This window comes from Trachurus trachurus (genome assembly GCF_905171665.1).
Source record: "Trachurus trachurus genome assembly, chromosome: 1".
In the NCBI taxonomy this organism is placed as follows: Eukaryota; Metazoa; Chordata; class Actinopteri; order Carangiformes; family Carangidae; genus Trachurus; species Trachurus trachurus.
The window spans coordinates 38,957,102-38,976,492 of NC_139891.1; the positions used below are offsets into that span (position 1 = coordinate 38,957,102).

General features: G+C 41.0%; 1 protein-coding gene across 1 annotated transcript; it reads right to left on the reverse strand.

Moving 5' to 3' along the window:
• Nucleotides 1–1,173: 1,173 nt before the first annotated feature.
• LOC310987260 (myosin heavy chain, fast skeletal muscle) lies at nucleotides 1,174–18,340 on the reverse strand. Its single transcript, XM_083973449.1, has 41 exons — nucleotides 18,329–18,340; nucleotides 16,180–16,219; nucleotides 15,864–16,086; nucleotides 15,526–15,669; nucleotides 15,008–15,164; nucleotides 14,033–14,060; nucleotides 13,822–13,930; nucleotides 13,642–13,734; nucleotides 13,491–13,554; nucleotides 13,264–13,362; nucleotides 13,072–13,175; nucleotides 12,851–12,989; nucleotides 12,644–12,762; nucleotides 12,384–12,533; nucleotides 12,134–12,304; nucleotides 11,741–12,047; nucleotides 10,654–10,724; nucleotides 10,477–10,564; nucleotides 10,266–10,383; nucleotides 10,039–10,162; nucleotides 9,809–9,945; nucleotides 9,441–9,696; nucleotides 9,064–9,306; nucleotides 8,783–8,959; nucleotides 5,782–5,927; nucleotides 5,594–5,684; nucleotides 5,099–5,488; nucleotides 4,880–5,006; nucleotides 4,686–4,804; nucleotides 4,301–4,497; nucleotides 4,028–4,211; nucleotides 3,764–3,929; nucleotides 3,451–3,575; nucleotides 3,034–3,342; nucleotides 2,753–2,956; nucleotides 2,537–2,662; nucleotides 2,245–2,415; nucleotides 2,051–2,155; nucleotides 1,865–1,960; nucleotides 1,609–1,740; nucleotides 1,174–1,288 (listed from the first exon to the last, which is right to left on the reverse strand). The coding sequence occupies exons 3-41, from the start codon at nucleotides 16,065–16,067 to the stop codon at nucleotides 1,271–1,273; spliced, it is 5,808 nt and encodes a 1,935-aa protein (XP_083829575.1). The 5' UTR covers nucleotides 16,068–16,086; nucleotides 16,180–16,219; nucleotides 18,329–18,340; the 3' UTR covers nucleotides 1,174–1,270.
• Nucleotides 18,341–19,391: the final 1,051 nt, after the last annotated feature.

Here is a 19,391-nt window from a genome sequence, read left to right on the forward strand (position 1 = left end):
GGCTAACCACTGCTAAACCACTGCTGCTTTGCCTTGCTGGAGCTACCGTGTTCCTCCGGAGCTCCTTGAGTTCAGACACCGCTTGCTGCTGATTGACTGCTTGCTTCCTACTGCTTTGCTCGAGCTCCCACTGCTGCCACGGCCGATTCGGCCCGTGTTTGCCCTGCCTGGCTTTGACTGTTTGGCTTGCTGGGTGTCTCCGGTGCTGCCCGTTGCTGCCTGGGCGTACCTGCAGTTCGGCAGCGCTGTCCCTTTGTTATTCAGCCACGTCTTAAAAGTGTGCATGTGTGTGTGTGTGTGTGTGTGTATATGAGAGAACAGTGTGGGAATTTGCTTATTGTTGTTTCTTTGTTATTTTGTGTGTGTTATGGTTGTTGTATGTTTATTATTATTTTTCTTTCCTTTTTGTTATTAGTTATTTTGTTTTCCCTAACCTGTTTCTCTGATCTCCCCCCTTTCAGGTGCTGAGCCTACGGTGGTGGATTGGTGTCCGATGGTGGTGCCCTTCCCTTTTTGTGTTGTGTCTACACTGGTTTGAGTTTTCACTTTATTCTTATTTTGCTGCACGTGTGGTGTTCCCGGTATCCCCTTTTCGTTGACCCATCCACACCACTAGGCCTCAGCCCTGATTGGTCCCCCTTTAATTTCCCCCAGTGAATGATTTCTTTTAATGTAGATTTTTAAAGAAATTATTGTTAATAAAAACAACAATATTTTTGTACCTTTGAACTGCTGTCTCTGCCTCATTTTGTGGCGAACCTGAGTGCCTTCTCCTTCCGAGTTGGTTCACTTAAATTTCCCTGGGTGAAACTCCCAGGGTGGCGTTGTCTGGCAACATTTAATACCTTTCTAAAACATTACATTAACCAAAAATCACCTCCTCGCATTGCCACATTAGCATTAGCTAAATGAAATAAAAAATATATATTTATTACCATTTATAACTATTGTTACACAATGTTGCATGTTGCAAATCTACTTGCTTTCTCATCCCAATGTGCAGCTAAATACTTCTTTGTTGTACCCAAGGCAGACAATGGCTCCTGAAGTGTACTGTAGAGATATACAGTAATCGGGTGGCTAATGCAGCCACTTTGTTTTGGACTAACTTGTTTTTCCTGAGAAACCAAATTAATTTATCATATGAAAACAGATGACAGAATTCAGGATAGTGATGACAATCATAATTTTAATTGAAAAGTTATAGAGACCCCAGCCAGTGGTTCATATTTTATGAACTCTCTTGAAATCGGAATCTGCATGATGACTCTTACTCAGCTTTCTCAGCCTAAAAAAGAAAGAGAAAAATCAATTAGCAAATATTTTTTTATATTGCTTTCTTGTATGGCTGTGTTTCAACATGGTTCACCAGTGAGTACTAATGTATGTTCTGGCATAATAATGTATAAATATTAACTACAGTACAGTACATTGGTACCGATACTAGTAGTACTGACTACTAGTACCGATACTAGTAGTACTGACTACTCATAGGTTGGAATGCCATCAAGAACATTGGCATCACTGTTGATATTATTTCATTAATTCCACAAATGTACTTAAAGGTGCCAGTCAAGAATTTCTTGAACATATGATCACATGACTTACCTTTCCATGATCACGGCTCTTGGCTCTCAGCTTGTTAACCTGGGACTCAGCAATGTCAGCGCGCTCCTGAGCCTCTTCCATCTCATGCTGAACCTTTCTCAGTCTGGACAGGTGGGTGTTTGCTTGCTCCTCCTGTGAAAGGTTTAGAGTCACAGTATGTTGCATTGCAATTCAATAAACGATGACGATATACGTCTTGTATATTATTCATTCATGCAACTTTCCCATATCTAATAGCACAAAATATTTGACTCACGGCCTCTTCAGCCTGTCTCTTGTAAGCCTTGACTTTAAGCTGCAGCTTGTCCACCAGATCCTGAAGTCTGTGAACATTCTTCTTGTCCTCCTCAGTCTGTACAAATTAAGAATGGTCACCAAGGAAGTATAGATACAGAGGAAATAAATTATGAATTTACAATAATCTGTAGGTTTCAGACATTACCTGGTAGGTCAGCTCCTTGACTCTCCTCTCATACTTGCGGACTCCTTTCACAGCATCAGCTCCACGTCTCTGTTCAGCATCTACCTCAGTTTCCAGTTCACGGACCTGTAACATGATGGTAAATTATTGGTCAAAGAGCTGAATCCTCAAATTCATATGCAATTATCATTTATACTACTGTATATAGTCCATACCCTGGACTCCAGTTTCTGGAGCTGCTTCTTGCCACCCTTCATGGCGAGGTTCTCGGCCTCATCCAGACGATGCTGGAGGTCCTTGACGGTGACCTCCAGGTTCTTCTTCATCCTCTCCAGATGAGCACTGGTGTCCTGCTCCTTCTTCAGCTCCTCAGCCATCATGGCAGCCTGAAATCATGATTGGTGTAGAAATATCGTTTTTGATCTGGACATAAATGGTGAGGCGAGAACATTTCTATGGTCAAGTTGCCTTTTAAGGAAAACAGAAGACTTGTGAACCTAAACTCACATCAGTGATGGCCTTCTTGGCCTTGTCCTCAGCATTTCTTGCTTCCTGAACCGCATCATCCACCTCACCCTGGACTTGCACAAGGTCAGCCTCCAGTTTCTTCTTGGTGTTCAGAAGACTGGTGTTCTGAATGGTAAAGACAAGTCATGTTTAAGATAATATATGCATAACGTGTTTTCAATAACACTAGTTTCTGTTGAATGAATGGAATCAAACCTGAGAGTGGAGCAGTGTAACACGCTCACTAGCATCAACCAGCTCCTGCTCAGCCACTTTGCGGCCTCTCTCTGTCTGGTCCAGAGCAGCTCTCAGCTCCTCAATCTCCGCCACCATCAGGCCATTTCTGCGCTCAACCATGACAACCTGCTCCTTCATGTCTTCCTGTCCTCTGATAGCTTCATCAAGGTGCAGTTGGGCATCCTGACAATTACAAAGAACAATGAGGAATCTGGGATTTTTGTATGTTTATTTTAATTGAATGATGAAAACACCCTTACCTTGAGCTGTCCCTGGACATTCCTCAGTTGTTTCTGGGACTCAGCAGCCTGGCGATTGGCGTGGCTCAGCTGAATCTCCATCTCATTCAGGTCTCCCTCCATCTTCTTTTTGATTCTCAGGGCATCATTTCTGCTCCTGACCTCAGCATCAAGAGTGCTCTGCATGGAGTCCATCACCCTCTGGCTGTTCCTCTTGATCTGCTCCATCTCCTCATCCTTCTCTGCCAGCTTCCTGTCAACCTCACCCTTGATCTGGTTGAGCTCAAGCTGAACACGGAGAATCTTGGACTCCTCATGCTCCAGAGTGCCCTTTAAAATTCACAGACATACCAGAAGTTACCTTTTATAGAGATATAATCAAAATCAACGAAGGATGATATACAACAGTGTCCAAAACACAGAAACCAATCAAATTACCTCAGCTTCCTCCAATGCTGTTTGGATTTCAGACTTCTCAGTCTCCAAAGTCTTCTTAGATTTCTCCAGCTCATGGATGCTCTTTCCAGTCTCACCAATCTGTTCAGTCAAGTCTGAGATCTCCTCTAATGAGCAACCAAAACAAAGACACAGTTAGCATCACTCAAACTCCCTGTATGCAGAATACACTGTATCAAAGAAATGTGTGTGCATGTTCGTGAAGGTTTTTACCCCACAAGTAAAAGAAAACACCACACAAAGTGAAATAATTATTATGACAGTTCAATTCTTAAATCTAATTAAATTAACATACGCTGCAGGTTCTTGTTCTCCCTCTTCATGGTCTCCAGGTGATCCAAAGCCTCCTCATAAGAGTTCTTCATCTTGAACAGCTCAGTGCTGAGAGAGCGAGCCTCCTTCTGGGCTCCTTCCAGCTCTGCCTGGCCCTCCTCATACTTCTGCTTCCATTCTGCCAGGACCTATAGTTATATAATTGGTTGGTTACATTCTCATGTATGTATTCATCTGATAAAAATTGTTTTGATTTCCATTTTTTATTATTTACTAAATTATCAACCTTGTCAAAGTTCCTCTGCTTCTTGTCAAGGTTTGCTGCCAGAGAGTTGGCTCTCTCCACATCAATCATGAGGTCCTCCACCTCACCCTGCAGCCTCTGCTTGGTCTTCTCCAAGGAGGCACACTTTGAGTTCACAGCCTCAATGGATTCCTCAGCATCCTGCAGACGCTGGGCAAGCTTTTTCCTGAAGTGAAGAATTTGTTAATTTGAACTATTGATATGAACATACAATTGAAGGAACATAAATTAAATACTGAATGGGTAATTACATACTTGGCCTCCTCCAGCTCCTCAGTGCGCTGGATAGCATCAGTCTCGTATTTGGTCCTCCATTGGGCCACCTCACTGTTGGCCTTGGACATTCCTCGCTGCAGCTCAGCCTTGGCCTCCTGCTCCTCCTCAAACTGCTCTCTGAGCAGATCACAATCATGGCGAGCTGATTGAACACCGTGAGCCAGGGCGTTCTTTGCCTGTTAACGTGACAAAATACTTGAATTTAATAATGAGGCAGAAAAATATTGTGTCAATAAGTACTTCACCAATTCAAAATATGTCAGTTAAATTATTTAGAATAATTTAATTTCCTAGTATATTCCAAAAGGCACTTGTTAAATTATTAATGTTAAGCATTTAATGCAGTGACTAGATATTGTTGTACCTTCACTTCCTCCTCAACGTGTCTCTTGAGCTCCTCAATCTGCTGAGTGAAAGCCTGCTTGCCCCTTGTCAGCTGGGAAACGAGAGCTTCTTTCTCCTCAAGCTGGCGAGAATACTCACCTGAAGAAAAGCATATGAATTACTGTATATAATCTGATAAATAAAACAGACCAGTTTCAAATGAAGGTGACTCACCATTCTCTGTCTGCAGTCTTGCCCTCTGTGCATTCATGTCATTCAGCTGGCGAACATTCTCATCATTTTTGGATTTGAGTTCACTCAGTTGGTCCTCAAGAGTTCTGCACATTTTCTCCAAGTTGCCCTACAGCAACAGAACACTGATGTTGTCTACTTCTCCCACAAATATAGAACATACTATAAAGCAAATCTCGCACCTGTAAACAAACCACTCACCTTTGATTTGGCAACAGCTTCCATGTTGCTGGAGAGGTCATCAATCTCCATCTTGTACTCGCTCTTCTCCTTCTCCAGCTTCTGCTTGACACGCTGCAGGTTGTCAATCTGCTCTCCCAGCTCAGCAACACTGTCAGCCTGCTTTTTGCGAAGAGCTGCTGCAGTAGCCTCATGCTGCAGGGTTGACTCTTCAAGGTCACGACGCAGCTTCTGGAACTCAGCCTCGCGCTTCTTGTTCATCTCAATCTGAGCAGCTGTTGCTCCACCAGCTTCCTCAAGCCTCTCACTGATCTCCTCCAGCTCCCTGGAGAGGTCAGCCCTCTGCTTCTCAACCTTAGCCCGAGCAGACCTCTCAGCCTCAATCTCCTCCTCCAGCTCTTCAATGCGAGCCTAGATTTGGATGGTAGTAACATCGAGAAGGCTCATTCATGATTGACTTTTGAATTTGTCTTTTTCGTTCCACTTGGTTAACAATTTGTGTAATGTTAATGTTACCTGGAGTTCCTTGATCTTCTTCTGAAGCTGAGCACCCAGGGACTGCTCATCTTCAATCTTGCTGAGTAGCTGACTTATCTCAAAGTCTTTCCTTGATGGGGAGACCAAGAAAGTTGTCACTATCATAGTTTTTACTGTTGCAATTTGTGTAATTTATGCAATGAATGCTAATACAGAGAAAAGCCTACTTCTTGATTTTCTCATCAGACTGCTGCTTGTCATTCTCCAGATCCATGATGGATTCCTGAGCCAGTTTCAGATCTCCCTCAAGCTTCCTCTTGGCTCTCTCAAGGTCCATGCGGAGCTTCTTCTCTTGCTCCAGTGATCCCTCAAGCTGTGAAATAATGGTTTTTAATCAATTGTTGATTTAAGATCTTTTAGGTTTAGAATATCAAAATGAACTAGAAAATTTCCTCTCGGGAAATTTTGAATGGGCCACGGGGCTACTGGAGGTTTTGCCATCTCTGTCAACATGGGAATCAATCCCACGATCTTAAGGTCAAGACAGAGCTGATCAGACAGACACATGATCATCTTTCTATAAGCACTGATATGGAGGAGCTGTAACCACATTAGGTTACCTGTGTGTGTGTGTGTGTGTGTGTGTGTGTGTGTGTGTGTGTGTGTGTGTGTGTGTGTGTGTGTGTGTGTGTGTGTGTGTGTGTGTGTGTCTGTAACTGTAATCACATGAAGCTGGTTCTAGAGTCTCTGTGTGTGTGTGTGACTATGAGCTGCATCCTGTGTCAGTCTGATTTAGCTGTGTCTGTGTTTATAAACATTTAAACGAGCGCCAGGTGGATTGTTTATGAAGTTAACGAGCTCTGGCCTGAGAATCAGAGGTTACCACGGCGATAGGGGCCCCTGCAGGCTGAGGCAGACAGAAACGTGGAGAAAAAGAGCGATTTTCTGCCTCTGCACCGGTCTCACATTTAGGCTTACTGTGACAAAACGGTAACTCCTATCAGAACAAAACACAGATCACATTGCTCTATAAGGACTTACTGAAAATTTTGGTACGATTTGATGTTTCTACAGTAAATATTTTGGAGAGGATGGCAGTTTTAAAACATCAGGCCGTTCTGCTTCTCTCAGAAAATATTTGTATTGGAGTCAATGAGGAGCAGAGACAGACGTGGCCGCACTAAGAGGCTCCGAGTTTAAATTCTGTAAGTCTCTCTGATATTTTGAGCAGATGATGAGTGACAGAACAAGTTTGTCTACAAATTCTGAAAAAATTATGTGTGTGGAGTGTAAATTGTGGCCGTTTGGAGTTTGGAAAGAGAAAAAATCTGGAGTTTTTCTGGCATCTCTCCCACTCTAACCGATGATGTCACGCACTCTGACACGAACATTCCGTGCAATACACACCCTTTATAATCTCATAATTTCTCCAAAAATGATCATGGTCATTGATCAGGGATTGATCAAAAACTATATGACCTATCAAAACGTGGAGTTATACACCAATACACAAGACTTGTGTCTACTGTTTAAAGTTTAAATGGAGTCTCTAGGTGAAAGTATGCCTGAGCAGTAGACGTTTCTTAAACTCCAATGATTGGTCTTTTTCGCTCTTTTTTTTCTCGCCCGTCCCATTGACTTCAATGCAAAATTTTGCACTGTTGAGAAAAGTAATAGCACACCGATCCCGATCAAGACGCACGTTTTGATATATAATTTGGTAGACTAGTAGCGAACCGAAAAAGCGTCCGGAAGATGAAAAATAATACTAGATAAAGTAGCATTTCCTGATGGAACATGCGTGTGACTGCTGAAAGCAGCTGAACGCTGTTGCATAATTAGCAAATAGTGCAAGCAGTGATCACCATTCAAATGGTTGACCAAGGTAGGTATCGAACCCACAACCTCATGGTCAGCAGTCTTTCACTCTGCCTCTAGGCCACAGTGTACACACAGTTGCAGAGACTGTTGTCTGTTGATGAACTGCACTCTGTCTCACTCTGAAGTTAACGAGCCCAAAGCCGTAGTTCCAGTGCAATCAATCTTAGTGCAGTGGTATAAACAAGAAACATGTTAACACAAACCAAGATTGAAAGAGGTAAAGAGAATAGGTGGGGGCGCATATGCATTATCAAGTTTGATCATGTGACCAGACCAAGTGGTATTGGTTAAAGTTCAAAGTGGCTGACACACTAACGAGACTGCTCAGGTGGGATTTGAACCTGTGACCTTATGGTTGGACGGCAGGAACCTTATCCACTAGGCCATTCCAACACTTCTGATGAAGTAGAGGTTGAGAATTAGGTGATTGTGAGATTTTTCAATGATGCTTAAAAAAGCATCATAAATGAGCCATTAGAAGTTTGTCTACAAATCAGAATTTGAATGAAGTCTCTAGCAGAAAGTACGACATGAATGAGGCAGGAATCGAACCCATGACCTCATGATCAGTAAACCTTAACTCTGCCACATCGCCACAGAGCACAGACATGAGTGTGTTGCCATTGTAATCTGATGATGTGCTGCAAACGGTGGCAGAAGCAATTAATGCGTCTCTTAACGAACACCTGTAACCAATTGAGGGTGGGGGAGGGGAGCAGAATTCAACATCACATAACAAGATTGCTCAGCCTGGATTCGAACTAGTGACCTTGGGGTTGGCAAGCGGCCACCTTACCAACTGGACAACAGACAGAGTTGGGGAGAAGTTACAAAGTTGAGCTCCTTCTCCTGCTGCTGTGAAAAAAATGCATTGGGCTGAATGAGAGCAGAGAGCTCCCTGGCTGCATTTAAAAAATATTTTAAATTATTATCTAAGTCTCTTTGCATTTTTGACCAGAATTTTAGCCAGAAGACAAGTGTGGCTACAAAACTGGAGAAAATTATTTGTCTAGAGTTTAATTTGCAGAAAAAGTTAAATATTTTAAAAAGTATAAATAGTTAAAAAGAGAAAAGTAATGCCGATAAAGTTCAAAAAAAGCTGCACGTTTTGATATATGAATTGTTGAAATAGCACAAAGTATGAAGGACTAGAAGAAGACCGTAAAAAGGCGGAAGAAAATGGCCGAACAGAAGAACAATAGTGTGACTGCTTTCAGCAGTCACACTAATTATGGAAGAAAAAATCCACACAATAACAGTAGTGCCCGGTGCGATTGCCCGTGGCCCTAATAATCCTTCATGTCGTTAGAAGGCAGAACCACAAAGTTAAAGCCATTGTTTTCTTACATCATCCACTTGCTGTTCCAGCTTTGTTTTGGCCTTGGTCAGAGTGTTGACTTTGTCTTCCTCTGCCTGGAGATCATCCAGTGTTTGCTGGTGAGCCTCTTGGAGTGCTTTCTTCTCCTTGGTCAACTTGGCAACAGCCTCATCTTGAGATGCCATCTCCTCCGTGAGGTTTTTTACCTGAAAATAGTGTGAACGATTAAACATGTAATAAATTAAAAGGCCTAGGGTATTGTCATCAAATCCATTTTAGGTATGTAAGGGATACTCAAAACAAAGTGAACCTTGTTCTCTGTGGCATGTTTCTCCTTCTCCACTTTAGCCAAGGTGAGCTCCAAGTCATCAATGTCCTTCTTTAGCTCAGAGCATTCATCCTCCAGCTTCCTCTTCTTGGCAGTCAGCTCAGCATTGATTTCCTCTTCATCCTCCAGTCTCTCAGTGGTCTCTTTGAGTTTAGCCTCAAGCTGGATTTTGCTCTTAATGAGGCCTTCACACCTTTCTTCAGCATCCCCCAAGTTCTCACTTTCCTATGATATATTTTGGACATAAAATAGGATAATTTACTTGTTCAATGTATATCTCCAGAATGTAAGGACTATTTTATCTACTGTCCGTATCTCCATAGATCTATATCTATGTATATTTGTGGCATTTCACTTACAGAAGCCACTTGCAATTGCAGATCATTCTTCTCCTGCAGCAGGGAAACCATCTTCTCCTCCAGTTCCTTCTTTTTGGCCAGGGCAGTAGCCAGGTCTACCTTCATCTTTTCATAGTTGTCCTTCATATTCATCAACTCCTTCTCAGTCTCAGCACTCTTCAAAAGAGGCTTGATCTTGAAGTACAGGTTCATCCATGGCCAATTTTTCACATTCATGAATGAACGAATATTGTACTGGACTGTGAAGATGGATTCCCTGGAAAAAAATATTTACAGATAATGCGTGATTGTGGCTGCAGTGGGATCTCAAGGAATTGCTGAGGATGACACCTTTAAGAAACAAGCCACATAACTGAACAGTTGCCTACCTCCTCTCCATCATTTTAACAAACTCCTTCCTCATGAGGTACCCTCTGGCAAGACCCTGGGTCATGGTCACCAGCTCAGCCAGTTTTTCATCTCTCATCTCCTCCAGGGTACCCAGCAGACCAGCTTTGAAGAACACCTATCATGCCAAATAAAGGAAATCCATGATAAACATACATGGATACAAGAGAATAGCTCCGTAAGCATAACTGTGGATATTTTCTGAATGTACCTTTGTGTGTCCAAACTTGTACTGTGTGTGGTCCACATCAATTGAGCCAAGCAGCTTCTCTGAAGCTTTCTTGTTATCAATGAACTGTCCCTCAGGGATGACGCTGGCATTCAATACTTTGTATCTACAATGCAAAATTGTGTTGTTATTCATATTTACCATGCATTTTGGCTTGGTTTTTCTAAATTATACTTGACTTTTTCAAATTACTTATACCAAAAAGTCACCTCTGCTTAAAGTCACCGTAGAGGATTCTGCTGGGGAAGCCTTTTCTGCAGATTCTGATGCCTTCCAGCACACCATTACACCTCAGCTGGTGGATGACCAAGTGGTTCTCCATAAGACCTGGAAGTTTCAAATTCATAGTATTTTAAATCCCTTTGTGACACTTTGTCACATAAAATTCACAAAGCAGGCCTTTGGCCAGGTCTTTTTTACCTGGGGTCTTTGTTTCATTGGGAATCAGGCAACGCACAAAGTGAGGGTGAGTGCTCCTCAAGTTGGTCATCAGCTTGCCCAAGTTCTCCTGTGGATGACCATTTTGAGAAAGTATATCAAATATGATATCAATATGAGGTTTTGGATTGAGATCCAAAAACAAGAAAGAGTACATACTCTGAAAAGAGCAGACACAGTCTGGAAGGAACCACCCTTCTTCTTACCAGCCTTCTTGCCACCAGCCGCCTCTGTGTTTCAAAACATTGCATTTTAATATAGACATTGAACAAATGTTATGTATATCTTAAGTTGTGTTCTTATCTTTGATAAATAAATAAATAAAAACACTCTCAAGGAAGCATGTGGGAATTGTGGCTTCAACAAGTTATCTTCGTCAAGCCATGTATTTGTTCTGCTCATGCACTAAACCAGCTGATTCCAGCACAGCTCTTCAGCCAAGAAGATGAGCTATTATGGCGCTTTTCCACTGGCACGGCGCGGCACGGCCCGCTTTTTTTGCTTTTCCACTACCCCTAGTACCTGGTACCAGGTACTATTTTTAGTACCTCCTCGGCCCTGGTTCCAAGCGAGCCGAAGCGATACTACGTCAGACGACTGCCTTCCACTGATTGGACAGAGCGTTGTCACTGGAAGAGTCGCGAGCGCTACGTCCGACATGAGAATCAAACCCAGAAATTTCAAAAACACAGCGGCAACAGCGGCCGCTGATCTGCACCGAGACTATTGTTATTCCTTCACCTGAGTTAAATGTTGCTGTGTGTAAAACCACACTGTGGTCAGTAATCGAGGTGCAGACGAGTGAGTTTGGAGCTGACGAGCGAATCGAAAAAAGAGAGAGGGACAATGCGGCTCCGTGATCGCCTCCGCGATCACCCCCGTGCCGACCCTGCCCCCGCTGAGAATCAGCTGTAGTGGAAAAGCAACTTCACCGAGCCGAGCCGAGCCGTGCCGTGCCGTGCTGTGAAAGTGTAGTGGAAAAGGGCCATTAGTGAATGCACCTGGTTCAGTGACTGAGCAAAACAAATACATGGCATGGAGATGACTTGCTGAAGCCACAATTCCCACCTCTGCAGGGAAGTATGTCCTTTACAAATTAATGCTGTTAAGAGTACAACATTATGTTGAAATTTTAAGTAAACAGGGCGATTCTCATTCTAAAATTAATTGTTCTAACCATGCAGTAGTTTGAATGAATGATGCACACGTCTATACAGAATAGTGAAATTTCGGACTCATTTCTTACCGTCAGCTCCTGCATGAGCTGCATACAGCAAGGCCAGCAGTTTATTGGAAGACTTCTGGTAGAGCTGGACAACTGAGTCGTTCAGGGGGTCCTTGTTCTTGTCCAGCCAGCCAGTGATATTGTAGTCCACTGTGCCAGCATAGTGCACCAGGGAGAAGTGAGCCTCAGCCTTGCCCTTTGCAGGCTTTGGCTTCTCAAAGGCTTTGGTCTTGCCAAGATGCTGATCATGCAGCTTGTTCTTGAAAGTTGTATCAGAGGCCTTGGGGAACATGCACTCCTCTTCAAGGATGGAGAAGATGCCCATTGGCTGAGAAGAATTGACATTTCTTGTTGAAATTAATCTGTGGTAGCAACCATTAGCTCATGAAAAAAGCAGTATAGGTGGCCACTTACCTTCTCAATCAGCTCAATGCAGGCAGCCAAGTCCATACCAAAGTCAATGAACTCCCAATCAATGCCCTCCTTCTTGTACTCCTCTTGCTCCAGGACAAACATATGGTGGTTGAAAAACTGTTGCAGTTTCTCATTGGTGAAGTTGATGCAGAGCTGTTCCAAGCTGTTGTACTGTAATTACAGCAAGGTACTTAATTCCACTGTGAAATTGTGTAAGACTTTCAGATTGCTCACTTCCTTTCAAACTTACATCAAAGATCTCAAATCCGGCGATATCCAACACTCCAATGAAGTATGTTCTGGCCTGCTTTGTGTCCAGCATCTCATTGATACGGACAACCATCCACAAGAACATTTTCTCATAGACAGACTTGCACAGAGCCATAACGGAATTGTTGACCTAGAAGTAGAGAATCTAGCATTAAAATTCTACTTGAACCATGCTGCAACATACACAATTTTAATAATAATTAATTAATTAATTAATAAAACAATTTCTTATTTCATTACCTGTGGAACAGTCTGACCTTTGGTCACCATCTCATTTCCAACCTTGACTCTTGGGTAGCACAGAGCTTTCAGCATATCAGCTGAGTTCAGGCTCAGGAGGTAGGCGATTTTATCAGCAACTGATGGAAAGAAAGACAAAGAGTGTTAAGTACACAGGAATTCCACATTAGAAAACGTACATGAGACTGACATCATTTTGATAATTACCCTCAGTGCCATCAGGTTCTGCCTGCTCCTCGCGCTGTTTCTGCTTGAATTTCATGTTTCCATGATGCATCACAGCACCGGTGAGCTTGTAGATGCCCAGTTTCTCCTCAGCATTGAAGCCCAAGATGTCAATGGCAGTCTGCAGTGGAAAATAAAGGAAAGTTGTCAGTATTTGCAATATTCCCTCAGCCCATTGACTTTTAACAAATCTGATGTCTTACATCTGTTGCAATGAATTCCTCCACATCATCAATGCTTTTCACAGTGATTTCACCCTGACTGACCATGTGGTAGTCATAGGGATTGGTGGTGATCAGGAGAGCCTCTGGAAGAGTGAACATGAATTCATGAAGTTATCTTTTGACACAGTCTGCAGTGTTTTTAAAATTTTGGGCTCAAGATGTCCCAGTTACCCAGGAGCTCGGGCTTGTGGCCAGTCATCAGCTGATAGAAGATATGGTAGCTCCTCTCAGCAGACAACTGGAAGGTGACACGAGACTTCTCCAACAAATCTATGTTCAATAAATTAATAGTAGACAACACATTGTTTGATGAATTACATCATTCAACAAATATCCTTAGAATCTTCCAAATTATTATCCAGTTATATTAATGCAAAATGTGGAAAAAAATGACTTACATGTTTCAATATCAGCTGAGGCCAGTTTGCCGCTGTTTCCGAAGTGAATTCTGATGAATTTACCCTAAATATATTAGATTTTGATTAGCATCATTCTCTATATGCAACTAAAAAGTAATGTTGTTTATTAATTTATTGTATCTTGACTCACAAAACGAGAGGAGTTGTCATTCCTAATGGTCTTGGCATTACCATAAGCCTCCAGCAGAGGGTTAGCTGCAATGATTTGATCTTCCAGAGAGCCCTATAAGATAATAGAACAAAGCTTGCATATTGTTTATTGGATATTAACAGACAAATTTCTGACCATTTCTTCAGCAAACAATTTTACCTGAATCTTGCCAGGTACTGGGTCCTTCTTGCCTCCAACCACTGCAATTGTTGCAAAGTACTGGATGACACGCTTGGTGTTGACAGTCTTTCCTGCACCGGATTCTCCACTGGGGAAGTGGGGAGTGATATCTTAATTTCTTATGACTTTTTTCCCTCCTTTTTTTTTGTCTCGAACATAATGTCATTGTGTGATTTGTCTTTTTACTCACGTGATAAGGATAGACTGGTTCTCACGATCTGAAATGAAGAAAATGTATTGGATAATATTTATACATTTATACTACTGTATCATATACCATGTTGTAATGTAGACATGTCATATCTGCATCATCTCTCTGAGTGTGTCTTGTGTCCTCCTTAAATTTGATTGATTGATTGAAATTCTTTATTCAGTCGCATCACACAATAACATTATCGACACAAAACATTATCGACAAAATAGTGACTGAAAAGGCACAGGCAGAAGCATAATGCTTATATTAATGCCTGTCCTACATACCAAATTAAGCTACCCAGCATTTTTACCATATAAAACATAAAACACAAACATAAAACAACAACTTACAAACAAACAAGCTAATGAACAAACTAAACTAAACCAGAGGAAAAAACAAACAAACAAACAACAAAAAAACGGAACCAATAAGGTTACCAGTATCTAAATATATTGTAGTAAATACATTTTTAAATAGCAGAGAAAAACAAACAAACAAACAATAAATAAATAAATAAATAAATAAATAAATAAATAAAGCTACCCAACATTGTTAAAATATGAAAAACAAACAAACAAACAAAACAAACAAGCAAGAAAACAAACAAACATAAAAGCAAAACTAAACCAGAAAAAGACCAGAACCAATAAGATTAACAGTATTTAAATATATAGTGGTAAATACATTTTTAAATATCAGAGTAAACAAAAACAAAACAACAAAAACAAATAAACATTAACATTTGTAGCCTTCAAAAATTGCCCTGCGTACCCTTTTGTTGTAAACCGAAAATGAACTGCACATTCGTAAATCCAGGTTAGCGTCATTCCATAGTTTAAAAATAAAACATCAATAAAACATGAGACTGGTTCTCATGATCTGAAATTAAAACAAACCCCATGAGTTCCTCTTAAGTTAAATTTGATATTCTATCCATACACATTTAAACACTCTAAACTTTGGCCTTACCAGTGAGCATGGACTGATAGGCATTATCAGAGATAGAGAAGATGTGGGGTGGTGCCTCAATCCTCTTCTTGCCTCTGTATGCATTCACAACGATAGTGTCATACACAGGAAGCCATTTGTATGGATTCACGACAACGCAGAACAACCCAGAGTAGGTCTGTAAAAATGAATCCAAATAGAGCATAGAAACTGTATTAGGTACACACGCACACACACACACACACACACACACAGATGTAAGTAATAAGTAAGTAGGTATATAAGTAAGTTTACTTATTTTGGCTTGCAACTTTCATAAAGTCACATAGTGCTTGATGTGAATTTTAAAAAGTACAAAACTTCCACCAGGGAAAGAGGACAATAACAAGCAATAGAATGAAATGTAGCAGATATTAAGACAAGCTAATGAAAACCCTGTCAGTGAAAATGTCCCATGAGATTAGGGATCACAGCAAAAAGGAGACAGCATTGAAATTTGGTTGAAATATCTAAAAAAGTATAGTATCATGCACACTTACATAGAGCATCCATGATGCATAACGGTCTTTGAGGTTATACAAAACACAGGGCTCATTGAGGTGGGTCATCATGGCCATGTCCTCAATCTTGTCAAATTTTGGAGGATTCATGGGATGGATGTCATCCTCTTTTACAGTGACAGTCTGAAATTGGAATACAGAATAATATTTTAAATGTTCATGATATGGATGCAATTGTTATTGACTGTCAGAGGGAATTTAAAATACACAGAGGTGAAAAAGATCCTACAGCTTTACTAAGCTACTGTTTCAAATTAATGAGAACAAGGACTCGGATGGAAGTAGGTAGGTAAGCTTCAGATAATAAAGTCACTCACCTTTCCCCCAGCTGTGTCAACTGTGGCTTTGCCACCCTCCTTTTTGACTAGTTTCCCCTTGACATACATCTCATCAGCATCAGTCACAAAGAAAGATGTTTTGGCATCAAAAGGAGTGTTTTGTGCCTCAATCCTCTCCCTCTCTGGCTTCCGGAGGTAGATGGCCGCCGGGCCATACTGCTCCATCTCCGCGTCTGTACTCATGGTTGCGTTTTAGGTGAGCCTGGAAGGGTGAAAGCACAAGAGACCACAATATTTATGATTGATTTTGGTAGCATTTGTCCATTATGGAGGTTGTTCTGCACACATGACTTACCTCGCTCTTCCAGTGGCACAGATGTTGTTGCACAAGAATGCTTTTAAAGATAGATTGAGATGGTCATTGAACAGTACACAAACTTAAGTCACTACTTAAAGGAGACATATTATGTCCTTTTTCCACAAATTAACATAGTTCCCAGGTGTTTTAAAGACATGTCTGTGACATGCTGTGGTCCAAATCCCCCCAAGGATCAAACATCACGGGTCTCTTTTCATCTGCTCAAAACAGCCCTGTTCAGAACGGCTGGTTTCAGAGCCTGTCCCTTTAAATGCAAATCAGCCACTGTTCCCCCGCCCCTCCCCTTCTTATGGTACCAGGTAGGGGTGGGGTTATGCAAATTCGAAAAAAACTAGTTACATCACTGGAAGACATCCAAGGGAACAGCTCATTAAACCACGTGGATTTAAATCTAGGGAGCCTCCAAAATACAGATTTTTTTTGTCAATTCTCGCATTTTGGGGGCCAGAAGGTAAGACAAACATCCAAATATATGTTCAAGATCCTTCAAAAAGTGATGTTTCCATAATATGTCCCCTTTAAATATCAATACAGTTATGGAAGATTGTACAGTCACACTTATACAAGATAAGTTAAAGCAGAAGTAAGTGGTCCGGTCGTTTTCGCTAATGCTGCGTTCCAGGCAGGCTTTTGAAATCGTAAATTACAGCTTCAAGTCACAACTTACGACTTTGTAGCGTTCCAGGCAACCCACTCGTGTTTTTCCGACCTGTTTTACCTGTGAAAGTCACTATAACGGCCACTCGTAACTTCCGACCGGTGAACTCGTACCAGATCGAACTGGTACGACTTCACGGTCGGAAAAATACGAGTTTCCTTGAACGCACCATAACAGTCCTCGTCCCTACATCGCCACATTCATGGCGTTCCTTGGCTGCACACACAGCCCTGCATGCCGTTCTCTCTCCTCATTGGATAAAAACTGTAGGATACGATAAATGTTTTCTCCTCAGCTCAGAGCAGAGCAGAGTGACTGACAGACCCGTGTTTCAGACCAAACACTCTATGTAAGTGATTGCTGTCGGAAGATATAACTATTTAAGACTTATATTAACACAAATATATCACTTACTTCTGCTTTAAGAATAGATAAGACAAAAAGTTTGTTTTCATGGTGTTAACCCTTTTTTATAATCATTCATAGAATATAATACTACACATTGAGAATAAAGCTTACAGTAACTATTAATTCATTCAGTGCCAATAATGAGTTTCGACAAGTTTTTTTTTTTCACTGTTTACGCTAGAGGGCGCCCTTCCCCACCCTGTGACAATTTTGGTGTTCCTATGATGAAAGTAAGCCATGTGATCACGCATCACGTGCATGGATACTGCAGCAGCCAACCGTGGCTTACTCTCCGTACACCGGCCATGAATGGACCAAACCGGCCGTGAACAGACGGCGAGAAGCCCCCTGATCACGCCATCACGTAACCATAGCAAACAAGTGTCGCATCAAACCTGCAAACCCTGGTTGAACCCTTCGTTTTCATGTAATCAAAGTCTTAGGTATTCATGATATCAAATTCACCCTTATCAAAGGTGAAACCGCATTTTTTCTTTGATCCACCATCCCACCAATAAAAAAAAAAAGATTAGCCTATTTAGGTCATTTGAGAGAGAGACAGACAGAATCATTGGTCATGCCATCGGAAATAAATAAATAAATAAATAAATAAAAAGTTCAAAAGAGAGTTCTGCTTGAAAATGTCTGTGCTAAATTTGGAGAAAACATGCTGTATTCAAATGAGGATAACTAAAAAGTGGAACAGGCTACGAACTCACGTCTTTTCCTCGTGAAAGTAGAGAGGCTCTCCTTTCATTTGAGATATCTTGTGTCATTTTAGTCATAGCACAACATATTCTGTGGCTGTTTGAAAAGTAGTAGAGGAGTGCTAGCACTGACAGTACACGGAGGGAAAAAAACTCTGGCAGTGAATGAGTTAAGAGTAATTGCAACATACAGTATATTTACTTTTCATCTTTGTGAATAACAAATTTGATTTTTTTTTTATTACTTGGCATTACAAACTTATCTTGTAATTTTGAGTCATGTGACATTAATGTAATAATAAGTAAAACAAAATATATACTATGTAAGAGTAAACATACACAAAGCACTAACCTGTGTGGGATGCCTTTCAGTTATCAGATGAGTCTGAGGCTCCTTCTTATATATAGAAGCTGGAACTGCCTGGTCAGCAGCAGCCTGCCTCATTTGGTCAAGCATTCTCTGTCATCTCAAGACACATCCTTTGACATTGCAGTCTTTTTCTGTGTTTAAGATATAAGATTGCTTAACTTTTAAAGTAGCATTAAAACAAGAAAAATAAAAAATGTTTACTCAATTCAGCAGGCTGGGTCAAAAATTTTAGTGCAATTTTTATAAGACTAAAAATTAATGTATGGAAACAGCTTCAAATTAATTGTGCACGAGGCACTTGCTCTAGTAAGATACATTTGAATGTCACTGCTATTGAATTTCAGAGTGTCAGCTTATCCACATCACAGAAGTTTTAACTATGGTTAAATTAAGTATCATGGATATATTTTTTGGATCATTTTCAGTAAGATAACACTTAGCATTGTTTTATAAAACCCTTACATGTGATACATTCCAGAGTGAATACTATTTATTATTATCATAAGTCAGTTTTATAAAGAAGCATTGCATTCAACTTTCTTTTTGCTCACAAAATTAAAGAGGGAAAGTGAAGTATGTCCCAAAATAATCTCCATGCAATATATGGCCAACACTTTTCTGTCAATAAATAATTTAATAATGTAAATTTAGATTCTGGCTAATTTGGGATTTATTTCAATATTTCATAGTGCAATGCTGTCTCTCCTTACTCTTGCAATCAAACATACTCATAGCCATGGCTGGAACTTAATTTTGGAGAAGCCTCCAAGTGCTGCTGGTATACAGTTGCAGACCATTGGCCCACATCATATTCCTCTAATAAAACTGAATGTAAGGCCCTTTCAATAAAGTTCATGTGGCATCACACCTTGCCTTAAAAGGACAAGAATGTTTTCCAACCAGGCTGAGATAAGGCCTATATTAAGTCCTTCTTGGATATCAAAGCCCTTTATCCTCATGCCACATTTCATGCCACTGTTATGGAAGCTCAGTGCCCTTGAAAAACTATGCGACTATGGTTTTGACATTGCTGACACTGGCTCTA

What these genes read in the sequence shown, in the direction of transcription:
- LOC310987260 (XM_083973449.1), bottom strand. Translation starts at nt 16,067, where the DNA reads ATGAGTACAGACGCGGAGATGGAGCAGTATGGCCCGGCGGCCATCTAC. An exon ending in AGAACCTGATGGCACTGAGG is followed by an intron (nt 12,763 to 12,850) that starts GTAATTATCAAA and finishes TCTTTCCATCAG; the next exon opens with TTGCTGATAAAATCGCCTAC. An exon ending in GGAGAACAAGAACCTGCAGC is followed by an intron (nt 3,576 to 3,763) that starts GTATGTTAATTT and finishes GTTGCTCATTAG; the next exon opens with AGGAGATCTCAGACTTGACT.